Here is a 20,190-nt window from a genome sequence, read left to right as displayed (position 1 = left end):
ATGGCCTGGGTTCAATCCCTTGTCGGGGAACTAAGGTCCCGTAGCCAAAAACAAAAACAAAAAAACAGAGGGTACCGAGATGCCCCTCAACCACCTGTCAGGAGAACCATAAAAGACATGTGCCTGCCCTCCAGGCTTCGCCAGCAGGTAGGGACTTGTTTCCTCCAGGTCACTCCCAACAAGCAAGGACCATATGAACTGCATGTTCTTCTGGACCAATAATGCTTACTTTCCTCTTGCAAACAGGTTTATGAGAGTCAAATCCAAAACTGACTTTTCCTCTAGGTCTTGATAAATTGTTGCAGAAAAGAAGTGCTGGCAGATACTTTCTATACCCATGTATTTAAATCGAGTTATTTTCTTTCAAGGCCCACCTTCTACCACTTCCCCCAGTTCATCTCCCGGCTCCTAGTCCTACTCAGCCAGGATTCACTGTATTAAACGTTACATTATTTAACAATGCCAGGTCACTCCTCTCTCCTAACCCCACTTAAGCTTTTTCAGAATAGGCTCCTGCCTTTTTGTATCTTCCACAGGACCTAATAGGCATTAAATACCAGCTTGCTAACTGATTTTCAAAGAATACTGTCTACCTGTCATAAAATTCCAAGTATCACAGTTCTCTAAAGGCACTAATACAGAGCACTTCCTAATCATGCAAAGCTCTTGAAACTGTGATTTAAAGCTTTTAGTGGAACCTCAGAATTCCTGAAGACAGTATGAAAGTGCATAAAGTAAGGTAAGATTATAGAAGCTACGATCCGTGTTACCACTAAGAGTCTACAGCAGCATCGCAGGAGGTAAGGTGAAAAGAGACAGCATAACCTATTTCAGTTTGAAAACCAGAACCTTAAGCCCTGTAGGTGCTCACATGATACACAGTATAATATCTGACATTTAGAAGCTTGGCCACGGAGTTATAAATGAGTCATGCTAGAAAATAAGATTGATGGTCTTATGATTTTAATCCATTTGGCAGTTAATAAGAATTCAGTAAAATAGCATGCATTAAGTGGTCTTCACTGACATTTCACATTCAGTTATTCATTATTGTATCTTCAGTTAATTATATAAGTATGATAAGTTATTTTCTATTTGCTGTGGGAATTTAAATGTAAAATAAATACAAAATACATTTGTGGTTTAATGAATACTCAATGAAGCCTTTTTTTTTTTTTCCTGAGGTATTCCTTTCAATCTGGTTTCATCCCAGATCTTTCTTTTTACTTCCCCTAGGAAGAGTCTATTAAACCACACGATGGATCTGGAACCAATGAACTTGAGTTTTAATTACATCAGACATATTTTTTGATCTCATCATACAATACCAATACAAAAGCACCGCCCATGCCTCTCAACACGTTGGACCAGGCGCCTTTGAAGAAAGCCTTGGGTCCTTCGTCTTTTGCAATCTTCCTCCAGCAGTCCACTGTCCCAGAGTACATAATATCCGCTGTGGAAACAAATGTTGGTAAGGGCTCCATAATTCTGGGGGAAAGAGACTTTTCCTCCAAAAGACATCTGCCCACACTGTCACCAGTTTTATAAAGGTCACTTTGAGCCTTCCGCCCAGCTCTATGCACATTCAACAGGACGTCCCCTCCCCTTGCATAACTGCTGAGGGGGGTCTCTGGTGATTCCTACTTCAGCTCAACTCAAGATCAACTGAAGAACTGGGGCGATGAACCAGCTAATTCACAGAAGTCAAACAGTGAAACAGGAAGGGAGCTGGGTACAGCAGAAGTATTAAGCTGGGTGGTCCCCTTTGTTATGGATGAGAAAACTAAGGCCTAATCCCAGATTATACTGCCTAAGGTTAAAATAAGAGACGCAATTATTAGGTTGAACCATAAGAAACTGCCAACATTCGATGTTTTTTACTGTAAACATGGCAATTTCATATGTTTCAACCTATGGAAGCCAAAACTTTTCCTATCGCAACAGACTGCTTCAGGCCATGTCTCCCCCAGCTAAATCACCCTCCCCAATAATACTTGTAATAACTAGATAAGAGAAGAAGTATTTTTAAATAAACTAGCTGCCTACTTCAATTCTTTCCCCTTGTTTCTGCACCCAGGCTCTAAGGGAAAAGGGCCTAAGGCCTCTATGATGCTAGATACCTAGTTAAGTTCACTTCTAAGTACCCCATTTTTGGTGTTCTTATCATTTCTTTGATAACAATAAAAAATCTTTTTTTAAAGGAATAGTTGAGAATGTTGGGGAGGGTTCATTATCATCTTTCTTTCCTAAATTCTTAGCACAATTTTAACAACTTAGAATTGTGAAGGCTGTAAAGAGCACTGACTGGTATTCTCCTTGAGCAGAAACATAAGATTCTGAGAGGTCTCAGGCTTACCCCCTTTCCGACCAGACTGCATCATCATCCTACGGCGGACAGTGTCAAAGGGGTAGGACACCAGCCCTGCGACCGCCGTCACAGTCTGGGCAATCATCCAGCTCACGATAATGTGCACATTCTTGGGGTCAGGCAACATCCCTGTGGGCAGAGCCAAGAAACCAAATGACCATGACATGATTCCTCTGAGCAGCTGAGCAAAAAGCAGGTGGGGATGGAGAACAGGCCGCCACACCTCCAACTCCATGCCCTACCCTTCCAGAAGAGTCCGCCCTTCGTGGGGTGCCTCGTGAGTAACCAGGCAGCCGACAAAGTTGGTGGCACCCTCCCTGGATCCGCAAAGCCAGAGCTGTGCCCAGTGCACACGGCATGTTGAAGTGGCTCCAAGTTAAACTTGGTAACTGATAGAGGGAGCTGGGCTCCCCCTTCGTCCGTCCTCGCTGAATAACTCAGGGCCAGTTTATTTCAGTAGAGAACAAGGAGAATCCCCCAGCTATTGATCCACACCTCAACACCTCCTCACTGAGAAGCCTCAGTTTAGGCCAGGGACAAGGGACAAACAAGATTAACAAATACAAAGTCCTTTATCAGTTAGAGATCCCTCAGGATCCTCTCTGCACACACCCTCCTCCTCCCCACTCTGCACCCCCTGATGCCCTTCTCTCACCCTTGGCCGTATCATAGACTCCAAAGTAGGCGGCTCTGTAGATAATGATGCCCTGCACAGAGACGTTGAAACCCTGGTAGAGACCCCTCAGGCCATCAGACTTGAAGATCTTGGTGAGACAGTTGCCCAGACCAGTGAACTCACGCTGGGCAGCACCCTTGCCCACGTCGGCAGCCAATCTGGTCCTAGCAAAGTCCAGCGGGTAGACAAAGCAGAGAGAGGTGGCCCCAGCTGCCCCACCGGAAGCCAGGTTACCCGCAAAGTAGCGCCAGAACTGCTTATGGCGGTCCACGCCCCCCAGGAAGATCTGCTTGTACTTGTCCTTGAAGGCGAAGTTGAGAGCTTGGGTGGGGAAGTAACGGATCACGTTGGCCAGGTTACCCCTCCAGAAGGAGAGAACGCCCTGCTCCTTGGGGATTCTCACCACGCAATCAATGATCCCTTTGTATTGCTTCTCAGCACTGATCTGTTTGCTGGCATGCTGGACCTGTGGAGGGGAGGAGGAGGAGGGTGGTGGAGGACAGGCAGGGCAGAGAGAAGGAAAGATGACAGGAGAACAAGGTTTGCACTTCCTGGATTTCCTTGTTTTAAAAGTATGGGGAGGGCTTCCCTGGTGGCGCAGTGGTTGACAATCTGCCTGCCAATGCAGGGGACACGGGTTCGAGCCCTGGTCTGGGAAGATCCCACATGCCACGGAGCAACTAGGCCCATGAGCCACAACTACTGAGCCTGCGCGTCTGGAGCTTGTGCTCTGCAACAAGAGAGGCCCGCGCACCACGATGAAGAGTGGCCTCCGCTCGCCGCAACTAGAGAAAGCCCTCGCACAGAAACGAAGACCCAACACAGCCAAAAAATAAAAAAATAAATAAATAAATATTAAAAAAAAAAGTATGGGGAAATCAAATGATTATTGAGTAAATGTGTTAGCTACTTGGATAATACGCCCCCCAAACCCAATTTTGCCTCAATTATCAGGGCATTTGAGAGAAAAGTTTCTGCTCCAAATAAACAGAAAGGATGATTTGATTACATAAAGGGAGTCATTTATTTGTTGCATTTTTTCCTAGGTGCCAGAACTATACTAGGGGCTTACTGGGAGATAGAAATGATTAAAGATCCTTGCCCCAAAGGACACCTGCTCTGATTTGACAGACATGATCGGCAGGAGATGAGAATTCCTCAGTCTCTCTCTAGCCTCCCTGGAGACCAGGATCTCTGAGTAGTAGATGTTCTAACAGCAGGAGAAGGAATCCACTAGGCATTCAAGCCTGAAATTTTTCAAGCGGATTATCCAAGTAATTAATTATTGAGGGGTTTGTTGCCGTGGGCAATTTGTTGGGGTTTTTCTTGTTACTGATCATTTTGACTCCCAAATTGAGAACGCCCAATTCCTCATTGGAGGGGCCCTTGCCTTTTGGGCAAGTGAAAAAAAAAGGATACATGGGATGATGAGGACAAGCCATTCAGAGACCAGGCTGGGGAGGAAAAGATTTGGGGACAGGATGAGTAAAGCGATCTAAGTTTATTCTGAAAATTGTTTCTTAGTCTCTCAAAACCTGTTTCTTTATGTGCGAAATGGGGAAAAATAATATCTACCTTACAGAGGTCATACAAAGATGAACGAATAATAGATATGTCAGCCTATAGCACAGCGCATGAGACATCGTAATAATGTCGAGTAATAACAATTATTTTGATGTTTTTATGGTAAAAGGTGGATGCAGGTAAGAGGGTGCAAGGGACTTTGAAAATCAAGAGGTGAGGCCGACCCAAGAAGCCTGAGTGCCCGCGCTGTCCCCGGAGCAGGATCTGGCTGGCTGCAACCTACTCCGGGTGGGTTTCCATATATAGACACTCGCACGCGGGGCGCCACCCGACACCAGGAACCCGCTACTGACTGACGCTGGACCTGTCTCTGAGCAGAGGGCACCTTCCCCTTCTCGCAGGCCGCGCGCCGGGCCCAGGCCTAGAGCGGATTTTCGGCGGCGCCCCGCTTCCCCTCGCCCCGCAGCTCGCCCGGGCCCCGCGCGCCCCGCCCCGCGCCCAGCTCGCCGCGCCCGCGCCCGCTCGGTCTTCACCTGCAGCAGCAGTTTGACCCTCTCGATGGGGGCAACCGCGGTCTTGGAGATGGCAGCGGCGACGCCGCCAGCCAGGAAGTCCTTCAGGAAGCTCCAAGCCTGGTCGCTCATGGTGACAGCCGGGCGCACACCGCCTCCGGGAGCCGCGCTCTCGCTCTCTTCGCCTGACCAGGCACAGAGTCCCCAGCTCTGTCCCTGCGCGACGCGAAGGGGCCGGCCGTTCCGCCCCGCAGCCCGCCTTATATGCCCCGCCCAGCCTCTCGCGAGAGAAGTAGGGACCCCGGGGCCGTGCGCGCCCCGCGCATTGGCTGGGCAGGTGCGTGGACCCCCCACCCCCCCACCCCCGGTCGGCCCCCTCCTCTGCAGAGGGCAAAGGGGGCGAAGGCGCTTCCGGGAGGCAGGGGTGGGCCGGGGACTGTGCAGTTACTTGGGACGTTTAAAGGGCGAATTCATGTTATCTGTCCCGCGAGCAGAGGGAACACCGTGTCTGTGCAGCATGTGGGCCGCTGTATTTATAGCACAAGGAGGCTTAGTCCCGGGCCTTACCTGGACGCAGACACAGGACCTGCAGCCTCCAGCCCAGCTCGCTTTAGCCTCGGGCCTGCACGCGACCCGTCCCTGGCCAAGGCCTGAAATGCTACTTTTTCTTCTTCTTCCTTGTAACTGTCCCTCACCAGAGCTCCCTGCCTGGATGTGGGCCTCTGAAGAGTCGTGTGCGTTCACAAATAAGATCCGCCAAAATAAATACACTAACGTCACTTGATGCTGTGGTTGCTTCATCTAATTTGGCAACCTGCTGAATCCCCTCTTCTCACCATTCAATCGTTCAGTCCTTCATTCTGCTATCAAATGTTTCTGTGTCGGGCACTCAGCGCCACCAGGACAGGCTGAGTGCAGGGGGCCACTAGGTGAATACTTATTTTAGCAAGTTGTGTGTGTGTGTGCTGTTTTTCTGTTGGGTCAGCCTGTAACCCCATGATACATAGCCCCAAAGACCTTATAGGATACGGGATACCTTTTTTTTTTTTTTAAATCCCTTAAGGGCTTAATGTTCCACTCCGCTCTCAATGGAATCTCAGCACATACTCTGGGCGGAATGTTCTCAGGCAGCTGGTGGCTTTCTGAGGGTCAGTGCTGTTACCCTTCCCATTGGAGTAGCTGGGTGACCGGGATGTTAAGTAAGAGAAGGTCGAATCCTTGACTGTATTTGCCTCTTTTTAATAGACACCTGGGGTGGGGGAGCTATATGCTATCTAGTCCTAGGAATTGATTGCAATTAATTTGTGGAGTTTTTTTTAAGAAAATATATTACTATGAGCTTTGATTTTCCTTAACATTTTTTCTAGACAGTTCATATAATCATACAGGTTTTCAAATACAGCTGTTCCTTCCCCTAGAATGATTGCTCTAAACTCTTTACACTATCCAATTCTCTTGCCATGTTTGTTAATGTTCCTTTGTACACTGGACAAAGTTTATTCACTTTTTTCACAAGCTTGCTGTTGAATGCAGACAGACATCATGTTAGGCATTGAGTGAGCTGCAGCTTTGTGTCACTCTGGGTTTGGAGGCTTCAGTAGAGCTGAGGTCACTTAGCTGGGTGCCAGGACCACAAAGGGTACGTGTTTATCTGAGGTTGGAGAAGACTAGAGTTCAGAAATCCAGGTGAGCTGTATGAAAGCTAGCAAAGTGCAAATTTACCAAGGTCAGAGCAGGCAGAAGGTCAAGGATTCAGCATAAACAGAAAAGTCCACAACCACTTAAAACTCAAAAAGTTGGGAATTCCCTGGTGGTCCAGTGGTTAGGACTCCGTGCGTTCACTGCTGGGGCCCAGGTTCAATCCCCGCTTGGGGAACTAAGATCCCACAACTTGTGAGATGTGGCCAAAAAAAAAAAAAAAAAAGTTTTGTCTGCCTATATGCCTGGATTTATTTTTACTGTCGAGCTGTTCAATTATTAAAACATCACAAGAAGATTTTTTTAAACAGACATTTAAGTTAAATATTAACTTATATTAATTCAGGAAGTTTTATCATCTTTGTTACCCTTAATTTTACCAATCAGAATTTTTAGTATTTCCTAAGTGGGAGATATCATATCTCTCCTTGGCTTCTGTCCAATTATCCTGTCACGTCAGAGGAGCTGTAGCTGGAATCCTTGACAAGAGGTTTTCCATGGACATCTGCACACTGTCCTCTCCCTCCATGGGCTTTCTCAGAAAGGAGAGGCCTCAGATGCCCCCAGGAGCATGAGCTGCCTGTGATCACAAGATCTGGGTATCACTTACACAGGCAGGGGTGAAAATGGCGCTCAGTAGAACATGCGTCTGCCCGCCAATCCTGGTACTTGGTGGCTTTCTGCCAGCCTGAGGATGGACAAGGCATCTGAGATAAGAGAGAAAACTCTGCTTTCAAATGTGGCATGGTGTCCTGGAGACTGGGGTGGGGTGGGGGGAGGGCTACGTAGAAATGAGAGTAGGGTATTGAGCGGTTTTTTGGATTTTAGTGGCAGCTTTTAAAGAATTAGTCTCTTTTTACCAAATTGGGACTAGAGAACGGGAGCTGCTAAAGAGAAAAAGGCACAAGAAATTTAAAAAAACAAACAAAAAAAAACACTTAAGGACTTGGTGATGGTGGGGCTAATGCACTGCCTGTGTGTAGGTGTATCTCTAAAACTGCAAGGAAGTAGAACACACTATTACTATTTGTTCATGTGGTAAACTCCGGCCTTAAACAAAGAGGAATGAATTCTGAAAATTTATTTTTTGATCATATAAGACCATACATGAATTGCTGAATTTCAGTCAAAGATTGAAGTAGACTCATTCATTTTCATTCATTGATGCATCGTTTCCAAAAGACCAAACAAAACAAATGCTATATTTCTCCACAGTTCTCGCTCGGGGTAGCTTAATTAATTAGAACGATACCTTAATTAACAAATTCTTTATAAGAAAGCGTCTTAATAGTAAAGCCCTTATTAAAGTGCACACACACATCACATGCCTTCAGAAATCATGTGTATTCATGCAAAACACTCCAACTACCAGCACCTACTTAGCTCATGCCAAGAAAATTATGCAACTACAAAATGTGTCTTCTTTTTAACCTATTTGTTCATTGCAGAAACTGCTTACCCTTTAGTGATCAACTCCCTTGGGTATCCACTCTCCTCCTTCCTTTATCCATCAAAATAGAAATGATCTGAACCATTCACTCACCATTCATTCATTCATTCATTTCCTTTTCATCTTTCAACAAGCATTATTGCATGCCTACTCTAGACACCAAACACTGTTGGGCACTGGTGATACAAAAATCAGAAAGGTAAGAGTGCTGCCCTAGAGAAGCTCACACGGCAGGAACAGACATACTTGTGCTGCCTATAAGGGTGTTCCAAGGTGGTGAGACAAGGGTCCAAGTAGGGCTGTGGTTGTGCTTCCAGGTGAGTGACTTTCAATGTGCTACCTGAGTCAGAACTTGTATTTTTATTTTAGGAATGCTTAGGACACAAAAGTTTTGTTAGAAGGATCTTAGGCATTATTACTTAAAGGAGGTGATTTCTGGGGCAGAGGAGCCCCTGAATCATCAAAAAGATGGTCAGAGGGATTGCTTCTCCCAGAAGTCCCTCCTCGCTGGAGAAGTTGGCTCAGCTGTTGCTGGCGGGAGGAGCCTGCAAGCTTGCAGCCCCTGCAGCCTGTCCCCCACTCACAGAGATGGACACCCCCTTCCTAAAGAGACCCATAACCTCTTCTCTCCCACCCAATCTTAGTACCCCCTCTTTACTTTATCCGTGACCCCAGTAAGCATTTTCAGTCTTCTGTAATACAGTCAAGCTTATTTTTATGGATGTGTAATAAAGTCTTCTGATCATAACCGTCCACCCTTCATGATTTACGGGCTTCTGATTTCACTGAACTGCAGCCTCTATGAATAAAACCAATACTCACCTGGAGTTGTCTTGACTGGTTTTCTAAGTGTTGTACATTTTAAACTGGCTTCCCCAGTATTTAGTGTTTCCTTATCCTAGAATTGCTTTTTTTAAATACTTGCTTTATTCCTGTTATTATTTAAATCAATGTTTAATAAATGTTATCCAAGAGGCCATTTTTGCTCATCTGTACTGTTGAATAACAATATGTTGCTATTTTAATATAGGAAGTCTTTTCCCCCATATGCTTGCTTTTACTCCATGACCCTTCCTTTTTCTGTCAGGTAGACATTCTGTGTCATGGCCTCAGAAAAAGAAAACATTCAGAAAGCAAAGAAAATAAAGAGTCTATTCTTGGCATTCGAATTTCCAAAGGAAGAGAAAGAATTCACGTCTACACAGGAGATTTGGTAGAATACCTGAGGGAAAGCAGAACTTCCTGCGCAGCACATCCTTCCAAAGATTACCTCAAGTTTTCCCAAACCTGCGGTGAAAGGAAGAGAGTTAGTTAGAGAGAAAGCAAGGAGTGATGTGTTCGTTTGGGTCTTGAGGAGACGGGGCCCTGTACTCTCCCCAGCCCGGGGTGGCTGTGAGAAGCCAGGGAGACATGGCTGGGTGGTGGTTTAGGACACAGTCAGAGACAGCCTTGCACAGTTCATCCAGCATGAAAGGGAGCAGGAGAACAAATCCCAGGCACCTGCAGTTTAGCCTGCTCGGGTCAAGGACCCTAGAAAAACCCATTACATTCCTCCTGCCCCTGTGTGGTGTGGGAGCAACAGAATACCATTCTGTAACCAAGGACACGAAAGTCAGCCGAGGGCAAGACCGACCTGAAGAGCCCTGTGGCTGGAAATGAGGCAAGTGTCAGGCGTGACCTTGGCGGGGCAATGACTGAAGACCAGAAGGGAATAAGGGAGGACCTGGCAGCTGATGCCAGCGCAGGGTGATCCAGACCACGTGCCCTTCCTCCCCAGCCTTAGTGCTACAGACATCCCTGGAATGTAGATGGAATCCATCGGAAAGCAGTGGAGAGAAAAAGGGGACCCAAACTGTTTCTACCACTTGGCGAAAGGGAGCCTCTTCATAGAAATTAAATTGCTTTGCACAGCTGAGTTCGTGGGGCAGTATTTGTACTTGCTATAGTATTTTCTTAATTAAAAAAAAACAATATACTAAAGGCATATCACAGTTTCGGAAACCACTGTTGCTCATACTGTCAAGCACATTTCTTTAAGAAGGAGATGCAGACTTAATTGAGAGGGAGAGAGAGAGGGAGGGAGTGTTGAGAGGGAGGACCTTCAGGGCAGTTTACTCTATAAATCTCTGTGAGACTCCAACTTTTGCATTTCTATTAAATGGCTAAACTAAATAGGCACAGTAACTGACTCGTTTAACATACAAGCTCCATGATGTAGTAAACATAATAGTTGTTCAATAAATGTTTTTTAAATGAGTAGGGAAATATCAAGCTTCAATTTCTAGTGCACTAGTTTGTTTTTTTTTACAGTGAACCTGTATGATGTTTTATTTCTTTATTTTTATTGAAGTATAGTTGATTTACAATGTTGTGTTAATTTCTGCTGTGCAGCAGTGATTCAGTTATATATATATATATATATATATATATATATATATATATATATATATATATTCTTTTCCATTATGGTTTATCTCAGCATATTGAATATAGTTCCCTGTCCTATACAGTAGTACCTTGTTGTTTATCCATTCTATATATAATAGTTTGCATACCCTAACCCCAAACTCTCAATCCATCCCTCCCCCATCTCCCCTCCCTCTTGGCAACCACAAGTCTGTTCTCTATGTCTGTGAGTCTGTTTCTGTTTTGTAGATAAGTTCATTTGTGTCTTATTTTAGATTCCACATATAAGTGATATCATATGGTATTTGTCTTTTTCTTTCTGTCTAGTGTACTAGTTCTTAAATTTTTCAATAATGGAGCACCTGGAACCCACCTTAACTTTTGTGTAGCACTATGAACTGTGGGTATATAGAATTTCATCATATAAAGTAGGAGTAAATATACTAGCAGAAATATGATTGTCTCTAATGTGGGTCCGCCATGTAAAATCATAGTCACTTCAGTGGTGGATTTGTCAATTTCTCCTGTAGTTGTGACAAATTTTCCTTTATACGTTTTAAGGCTTTGTTCTTAAAGGCAAAGAAAATTTGAATTGTTATACCTTCTTGGTGAATTTAACTTTTATCATTAAGTTTTAGTCCTCTTTATCTGTAGTGATATTTGTGCCCTAAATTCTTAACCCCCTAAATGAACAGAGCAATACCTGCTTTTCTTTGGTTTGTATTTGCCTAGTTTATCTTTTTCTACTCCTTTCCTTTCAACCATTCTGTATATTTGAGGTATGTTTTCCATAAACTTTTATATTTTCTTTTCCCCTTTTTAAAAAAGTCTAAGTTGATACTCATTCTTTTAGCTGGAGAGTTTGGACCCATTTCCATTTGTTGTGACCATTGGTATTTTTAAATTTTTATTTTTAAATAATTATAGATTCACAGGAAGTTGCAAGGGAATCACTACACATATTTAAAATTTTTACTTGTGCCATTTTATTTTATAATTTCTATTTGTCCTCCTTGTTCATGTCCTTGAAAGTTACCATTTACATTATTTATCTACCATGAATATCCTATGTCAACCATTATATATGTTTCTGAATTACATATTAAGGTGCTAATAACACTATAATGGTTATTAATTATTTTAGGTGGCTACTGTTTTGCCAGGTTCTGAGAATGCCAAGTTTCCTCTCTTGGTCTGTTTAGGCACTGAGTATCTCTCTGGACTGTGACGCCAGTTTATTTGCTGCTGCAGAAAACACTAACGTCAAATTAATTAGGAACTGACACAGTGGTCAAATACGTGCAGCTTGCTGTGCATAAGATGCTCTCTGGAAGAATTGCTTGAATTTCATAACATTATTCAATGTGGCCACTAGGGGGGGATCACATGTAGCTATTATACCATGTAACAGTTTGTGAAGGATGCCATAACAGAGTATCAATACCACAGACTGGGTGGTTTAAACAATAAATTAATTTTCTCACAATTCTATAGGTTAGAAATCCGAAATCAATATGTCAGCAGGTTTGGTTTCTTCCGAGGCCTCTCTTTTTGGCTTGCAGATGGCTGCCTTCTCGCTGTGTCCTGGTCACATCGCTCCTCTGTGATGGGGTTGTTCTTATGTGTATCTGTGTTCCAATCTCCTCTTCATATAAGGACACCAGTCATATTGGATTAGGGCCTACCCCAATGACCCTATTCTAACTTAATTTCCTCTTTGAAGGCTCTATCTCCAAATAGGATCACAATCTGAGGTACTGGGAGTTAGGGCTTCAAAATATGAATTTTTGAAGAATACAGTTCAGTCCATAAGACACCAATAAGAGTGAAAAGACAAACCACAAATCAGAGAGAAAAAAAAGACTTTGCCCAATTTAAAAATGGATGAAGACTTGAACAGAAACATAGACTTCGCTAAAGGGATTATATTCATAGTTTAATAAGCACATGAAAAGGCGTTTGACATCATTACTCACCAGGGAAATGCAAATTTGGTTCAATCGTATAACATTGCCCTTTCTGTAAGTCAATTTTCAGCAATTTCATATGATTCAACCTAAAGAAAACTCCACAGTGAGATGCCACCACACATCTCAGAAGGCTAAAATTGAAAAAGACAGACTGCCAAACGTTGGCAGGAATGCAGAACAACTGGAATCCTCATACACTGCTTGTGGAAATGTAAAACGACACAGCCACTTTGGAAAAATATTTGATCGTACCCGCTAACGCTACGCATGCGCTAACTCCACCGACCACCATTCCGCTGAGAAACAAAAGAAAATACAAAAAACGTCGCAGGGAAATGCTAACAGAATGGCCTGGTAAAGAGAAGATCTGTTTAACTATTCTAACCTTCTTCGTCCGAAAAGCTGGGTACAGAGGGACACAGTAAGTCCCCAGAGTTTGTTCTGAGAAAGCAGAGACGGCTAGGATGGCGGTAGAAAGCGTTTCCGAGCAGCACCTGGTACAGTACTCGGTCCACGTTGGCTGATTTACCCAGAGAGCAGCGGGGTTATTTACTTAACGTAGAAAGAATGGAGCTGCCTTTAGATTAACCCCTTTCTTGCAGTTACCCTCTCTTGCTAGGCCTTTTTCTGGAGTTCGGGCAACCCCGCTATCCCTGCGTTTGGAGGCGCCTCAAGCGCGGTCCCCCAAACCGGGCCACCAACCCCGAGGCGCAGGGGCGCGACCAGGTCCCTGCGCCGGGAGGGCCAGGTTGGCGCCCGCTCTGCTGTCCGCTCCCCCGTGCCTCCGGGGGAAGTCGGGCCTGGGGGCGGCGGACACACAGCCCTGGGTGCGGTGGGTCGGCCTCCTGCGTTCATCCCTCCTCTCAGCCCCAGGGCTCTGCCCCGGGCTTCTGGAGAAGTGAGGCGGAACGGGGTGCTGGGGGCTGGGCCCGTTGCCGTGGCAACCCGCACCCGGCGGCTAGCAGAGCCCAGGGCGCCAAGCCCAGCGCCTCTCGGCTCCTCCGGAACGGGAGAGCGGAGTCCGGGGGAAAAGCAGCCGAGCCGCGCGGCTGCGGGGACGCGGCCAGGGTGTGGACTAGGGGCACGGCGGGGGCCGAAGAGAGGCTGGAAAGAAGCCGGGTGGGATCAGCGCCCCCTGCGTTCTCGGTGCCTGGTTTGCAGCCCAAGCCGCCCAGCGCGCCTGGACTCTCGGCGGCGCCTCTCGGCCTCTGAGGGAGCCCGGGTCAACCTGGAACGCGGGCCCGGGATGCGCGCGCCCCCTCCCGCCCCCATAGTCCCGCCGCGGCGCCCGGCCCGGACCCTGCGCAGCCACCGACCTGGAGAGACGGCGCCCGGAGAGCCCCGCAGTGGCCCCAGCCCTCCGCGGGCTGACCCCCAGTGGCCCCGGCCCACAGGTGCGGGCGTGCGACATCCCGGGGTCAACGCCGCCAAGCTTCCGCGGTCCCTCCGGGGCGGGTCGTCCTGCATCCGTGAGACACCGACACACCACGAACGGCATCACGTACTCTCTAAATCCAGCTCCCTACCGGCCCCTCACCCATCCCCAGAGGTTCTTTTATTCGGTTTTCGAGTCTACCGCCCTGCAGGACACCGATCTCCCACAAACTTAATTTAGCCATGACTTTGTGCTGCGCACCGTACTTGGCTCTTAATCCATCATCGCGTTTAATTCTTTCAGAAAACCCAGGTAGGCGGTGCTACCTCTGTTTTGAGACTAAGTTGCTCGAGTCTGGGAAGAGGCCCTTGCCCTGTGTGACCTCTCCAGGCCAGGGCAGAAATGTGAAGCACCTCCAGCCGTGGCCTGGTCTCAGCCTCCACAAGAGTGTAGCTGTTAAAAGCCCCGCCGTTCATCCTCAGGGTGAATTTCTTTCAATTCAGCAATTGGGATCTAGCAGAAGCCTGTCTTTGTAGGTGGCTCTCTCCTTACCCTGCAAGAGGGGACTGGAAACAATCTATTTAACCTCCTTTCAAACCAGAGATATAATGCATCAGTCATCTATAGCATCACACTTTATTGACATATAATAACCAACTTTTAATAACACTTTATCATTGTAAAGATCTCTCCCTTACTTTTTTTTTTTTTTTTTGGCCACAGCTCAGCATGTGGGATCTTAGTTCCCCAACCAGGGATCCAGCGGGCGCCCTCCTGCAGTGGAAGCTTGGAGTCTTCACCACTGGAATGCCAGGGAAGTCCTCTCTCTCTTACTTTATTACAGTTCATGTCATAATCACAAGTTGCTCCATGAAGCAGGTGATTCTCTTTGTTTTACATGGATGTAAACTGAAGCCCAGAGAGGGTCAGCAGCTTTGCCCAAGGTCACACACCTATAAGGCAGTTGGTTCCTTATTTAGTGCCCCCCCATATCTGCAGTTCCTATAAAGTATCACACATTTCAGCCATCACAATGTACACAAATACTATTCCACCTATTATACATGCAATTTTTTCAGGTGCAGAAGTTAAAGAAGTTTAGGACTTAGAAAACAAGAGATTTTGTTGTAATGAAGTTATTTTCCTTTTGTGTAGTTTGAAATATCCATCAAAATATTTCATAGTTCCATTATAAAAGTGATGGATATAATTTAGAGGGAATAGCTCATCAAAACCTATCTACCAAGTGTCACTTTTGAAATCACTTCCAGAAACAATCCTTTCTCGATTTCTGGAACAATGTCATATGTATATGTTGAACCATATGAAAATGATGGTATTTGACTGATTTTGGCCTACAAAACCGTAATTTCATATGGCTTAACTTATTGCGATATTAGTTATTTTATTTTACAGTCTTGGCCAGTTTTGGCCTGCATCTTTCTTCCTTTTGGGGTGTGGGGAAATCACTCTGACTGGTCTAAGAATACTTTTGTGAAGGGAGCCCTGGGTACTGTAAGAATCCTTTTCCTTCTGTGCCTCTCCTTTCCAAGAGCTGCATGTGACTGTCATCTTAGCAGGAAGCTCATGTTGGTTACACATGGTCACAGGCACATGATGCCCTCACAGAGGTCATACTCAATACTTGCTACAGTAATAGAACTGTCTTCCAGATGGAGTTTGTTTACATATTTTATATTCAGAACTAACAAAATAAATTTTGCATGTGAATTTACCTTGTGTTTTTCTCTCTAAGCAAAGAAGTGGAAGTTAAAAAAAACGATTTTCTCATTCAGTCCCACAACGGTGTTAATAATGACTTAGCTGCTAAAGCATAAAAATGCCCTTCTGCTTCTCAGGGTACAGTTTAGTATTTGAATTGTGTCTCCACCTCCTGGTAGCTTGGGACCTTGAAGAAATTACTTAAATTTGCTGCATTTCAGTTTCTTTACCTGTAACATTTGAGACACTGAAGCACCTGTCATGATTGGTGTGTGTGTGATGAATATGTGTGTGTGTGTGTGTGTGTGATGAATGTGTGTGAGATGCAGGCTCTGGTTAAAGGTCAGCTCCTTCCTTCCTCTTCCCTTCCATGTCTCTCTGACATGTGTGGCGAATCCCACCCATATCTTACTCAGTGTGCATGTAGTCCATCTGTGAGTGAAAACCTCAGTGGTTAGTAAGAAGTGCTTTCATTACACAAATAAGATAGGGCAGGTATGATCTTTATTTTTCTGATGGGGAAACTGGGAACAGAGATGGTAAATAATTTGCATAAGAATAAAAAAAGAAAAACATATAAAACACTAATCTTGTTCAGAAATGCAGTAACAGTAACAGATGCACCAAATATTTATTACTGGTTCAGTGACACAGCATCTAGTGGGTTCTATAAAGCAGATACAAACAATGTGCCTGTATTTGTACAGTTAACTACTTCAGATGCCTTGTGGTTAAGAAGTTTCAACTATGTTCTAAATGACTGACTAATAGGAAATAGAACAAATGTGAAGTTTAATATTTCCTTTTTATTCAACAGTGGAAAAAGCAATAGGGGAAAGTGAGAAGGGAACTAATATTTTGGTTGAGAACTTAGACTGTGTACCAGAACTTGTGCCAAGTTACACATGTCACATCTTTTAAATTTTATAAATCTGTTAGGTAGGCATCTCCATTTTACAGATGACAAACCTGAGGCTCAGAGAAGGTAAATAACTTGCCTCAAATCATTCAGTCAATAAGAAGTAGAATTAGATTCAAACTCATATCCCGCCACTCCTAGACATTGTTGGAGAAAGTACCAATTTATAGACTTTTGGAAGGAAATGTTATCAAGAGGCTTAAATATTCAGTCTCTCTGACGCAGTTATTCTACTAATGTAAAGTTATCCTAAGAAAATAGTTTGAAATACAGAGAACAGCTTATTGAATAAAATTCTTCATTAGAGAGTTATTCATAACAGGTAGAACCTGAAATGAACCTAGTAACCAATACTGGGGAAATGGCTAAGGAAACAGTAAACTGTGGAGCTTCCATGTGATGGAATATTACACAGCTGGTAAAATAATCCTTCCCCCAAAGTTTGTAAAACAGTGAGAAAATGTTCATGTAATAAGGTTAGGTGAAAAGAACAAGATGTTAGGATATATTTTTATCTATTATATCAATTATAATAATGAATTGATGATAGTTATTAGTAATGAATTGTGATAATATACATAATAATCTCAACCATTAAAAAATATGCACAGAAAAAGAACAGGAATGCTAAACACCAAAATGCTAGCATCAATTATCTCTGGGCAATGAAATTACATTTATTACTTTTCTTATTTTAATCTTTTATTAAAATTAGTTTTATTAAAATGAATTTTTACCAAAAATTTAACATTTTTTCTGTAAGCAGATAAACTATTAAAAAACAAACAATTGTGTCTGTCTGATTCTGAAGTCCGTGTTTTCTCATCCACGCTGCATTCACTAGTGAGGTCTTGGCTCCTAATTTTATCTTCCTCGTCAGTTCCTTGGCTGTCCAGGTCCCTGTCATTGTCACAAGGAATCCGAGCAGGTGACTTGAGTGTGAACATACCCATCCAGATAGGTAATAACCGGCAGGGTCCAGGGGTAGGGAACCTTCTGGCCTCTGCTCTCACTCCTCCCTTCTCTTTTCTGACCCCAGCGCCAGCGTGGTACCTGGCATATGGCGGACCCTCAGTGAATGCTGGTTGAACGGATGAATCCTAGCCTTACTTTGTAATTTTCTCTCAGCTTTTGCCCCTGTGTTACATTCGGCTTCGAGCTCTGGTCAGCTCTAGTCTAGTTCCAACATAGTGTTCGTGAAGGCCATTCGTTGAGGGTCTGTTAATGGCCACACTCTGTCCTAGGCTCTTTATACAATGTACCATTTACTTCTTAACAGCCCTGTGAGGTGAGTGTTATTTCTTCCGTTTCATAAGCGAAGAGACTGAGACTCAGAGAGAGAGAATTAGAAGTTACAAACTGCAGAGTCAGGACAGAGATTCAGAGCCTACTCAGCGTCAAACTCCAGGGCTTGTGCTATTCAACCACCGTGTTGGTACTGATTCTTTGTGTATTGCATTTCTGATCATGACTTCAAGCCAAAAATGATTCACATGTGTATGTATATATATATATATATATATATATATATATATATATATATATATATATAGGATATCAGGAAGGGCAGAATGAACCAACTAATAAGCCAAAGGTTTATTAGTCACCCTCTAAGGGCAAGGCAGGAACAGTTAGTTGGACTTCTCCATAATTATGTATGTAAAGATATATGTGGTCCCGCATACAGTGATCATATGTTTTTTTCAAGCCCCAAATCAGGACACATGGTCTGCCAAAGAATTTTTTTTTAATATTTACTTATTTATTTATTTATTTATTTGCTTGCACCGGGCCTTAATTGCAGCAGGCGGACTTCTTTAGTTGCAGCAGGCAGGCTCCTTAGTTGTGGCATGCAAACTCCTTTTTTTTTTTTTTTAAGCAGTTAGAATATTTCTTTAAAAACAATTTTAAAAATGCAAAACATTAAGGAATTTAAAACACCATATTTTCGTTAACATAGAAAGAATTTTCCCTAGAGTTAGGCAGCCACCCCAGAACAGCATGGCAAAAGGGCATTGGTATAAAGGAAATAAAATACCGCACAAAAATCCAAAACAAAACTAAAAACATTTCAAATTCAACCCGGAAGACTAGAAGATTCCAACAACAGATTTCTGGCCACTACTGAAACATTCCAAAATCCAAGCTTCAAAGGCACCTAAATGTATCTTAAATGAAATTTTTTTAAATTAATTAATTAATTTATATTTATTTTTGGCTGTGTTGGGTCTTTGTTTCTGTGCGAGGGCTTTCTCCAGTTGCAGCAAGCGGGGGCCACTCTTCATCGCGGTGCGCGGGCCTCTCACTGTCGCGGCCTCTCTTGTTGTGGAGCACAAGCTCCAGACGCGCAGGCTCAGTAGTTGTGGCACACGGGCCTAGCTGCTCCGCAGCAATTGGGATCTTCCCAGACCAGGGCTCGAATCCGTGTCCCCTGCATTAGCAGGCAGATTCTCAACCACTGCACCACCAGGGAAGCCCCAGAAGAGATGATCTTGAAAGTCAATTACTTCTTTAAACGCCTTCGATACCTTTTCAAAAGTCTCATAAAGCGCTTGATGAAAGCAAGTCTCTTGATGGATTTTTCTAATGTTCCAGGGTATTTTCTTATTTGATAGCATATAGAGAAATATTTCAAAGTTCAGTGGAGTTAAAGCCAGCAGAAATGACCAATCAAAAGAAAATAACTATTAAAAATTTTAAATGGAATAGTTCGTATTTGTGTGTTTGTGTATATACATAGTCCGCTTTTCATCATGGGTGACATAAAAACAATATCAGAAAGAATTACTTCTAAATACAATTCAGAATTACAATTTTAACAATGTACAATAGTTTTACAATAATTCAGATTTTTGCATGATAAAATAACAGCTATGCATATTTGATAAATACACATTTTTACCTCTCATAATAGCAATAAAGATTTTAAGAAAGTTACTAAACAATATGAAAATATGTTTAACTTTCACTTAATATCTGGGCTGTTTTATTTGGGTTCTTCCAATATGGTTTGCTCATATTCTTTACCTTACTTTTTGAGGGAATTCAAGAGGATATTCATGTTTTTAAACTCTAAGATGTCCATTCCTGTCCATTCAGTACGATCCAGAAATAGTTTGGTAAGGCTATGTTTTAACATAGTGTGTATGCACAAAAGATGGATAGTGAGTAAAACTAACAGTGAAATAATCTCAGATATTTCTTCTAATGTACTTGGTTAATTTGATAATTTTTTTAAAAGGCTACCTACATTTTTCCTGGTGCCTTATCCCACCCAACAGAAACCTTGAGTTTTTCATCAAATAGAGAGGGTGTTCTATTTGTGTTTTAAAATTCACTAAGCTATATACATATGATATGTAACTATTCAAAGTATATGTATCATAATCTCTGTGGCAACCAGATGGTCTCTACACACTTATGAATGATGATTTAATTAAGCGATTCCTTCTCCCTTGTTTATTTCTCTATCCTGAATAGTGTGCATCTTCCAAAGTATGGTCATTTAGTAAAAGAAGTACCAAGTGAGCCAGAGGTACTTATATATTCCACAATATGTCACACAATAAC

The 20,190-nt window shown here is 43.5% G+C and overlaps 1 protein-coding gene across 1 annotated transcript; it reads right to left on the bottom strand.

Annotated features, from left to right (window-relative positions):
* Positions 1-941: 941 nt before the first annotated feature.
* SLC25A4 (solute carrier family 25 member 4) lies at positions 942-5,340 on the bottom strand. Its single transcript, XM_036838884.1, has 4 exons — positions 5,102-5,340; positions 3,024-3,510; positions 2,357-2,497; positions 942-1,453 (listed from the first exon to the last, which is right to left on the bottom strand). The coding sequence occupies exons 1-4, from the start codon at positions 5,210-5,212 to the stop codon at positions 1,296-1,298; spliced, it is 897 nt and encodes a 298-aa protein (XP_036694779.1). The 5' UTR covers positions 5,213-5,340; the 3' UTR covers positions 942-1,295.
* Between the last annotated feature and the right edge of the window lie 14,850 nt (positions 5,341-20,190).

Source organism: Balaenoptera musculus, chromosome 21 (assembly GCF_009873245.2).
Source record: "Balaenoptera musculus isolate JJ_BM4_2016_0621 chromosome 21, mBalMus1.pri.v3, whole genome shotgun sequence".
NCBI classification, from domain to species: Eukaryota; Metazoa; Chordata; class Mammalia; order Artiodactyla; family Balaenopteridae; genus Balaenoptera; species Balaenoptera musculus.
The sequence above is the reverse complement of the archived record's forward strand: the minus strand, read 5'-3'. Positions and strand labels throughout refer to the sequence as shown.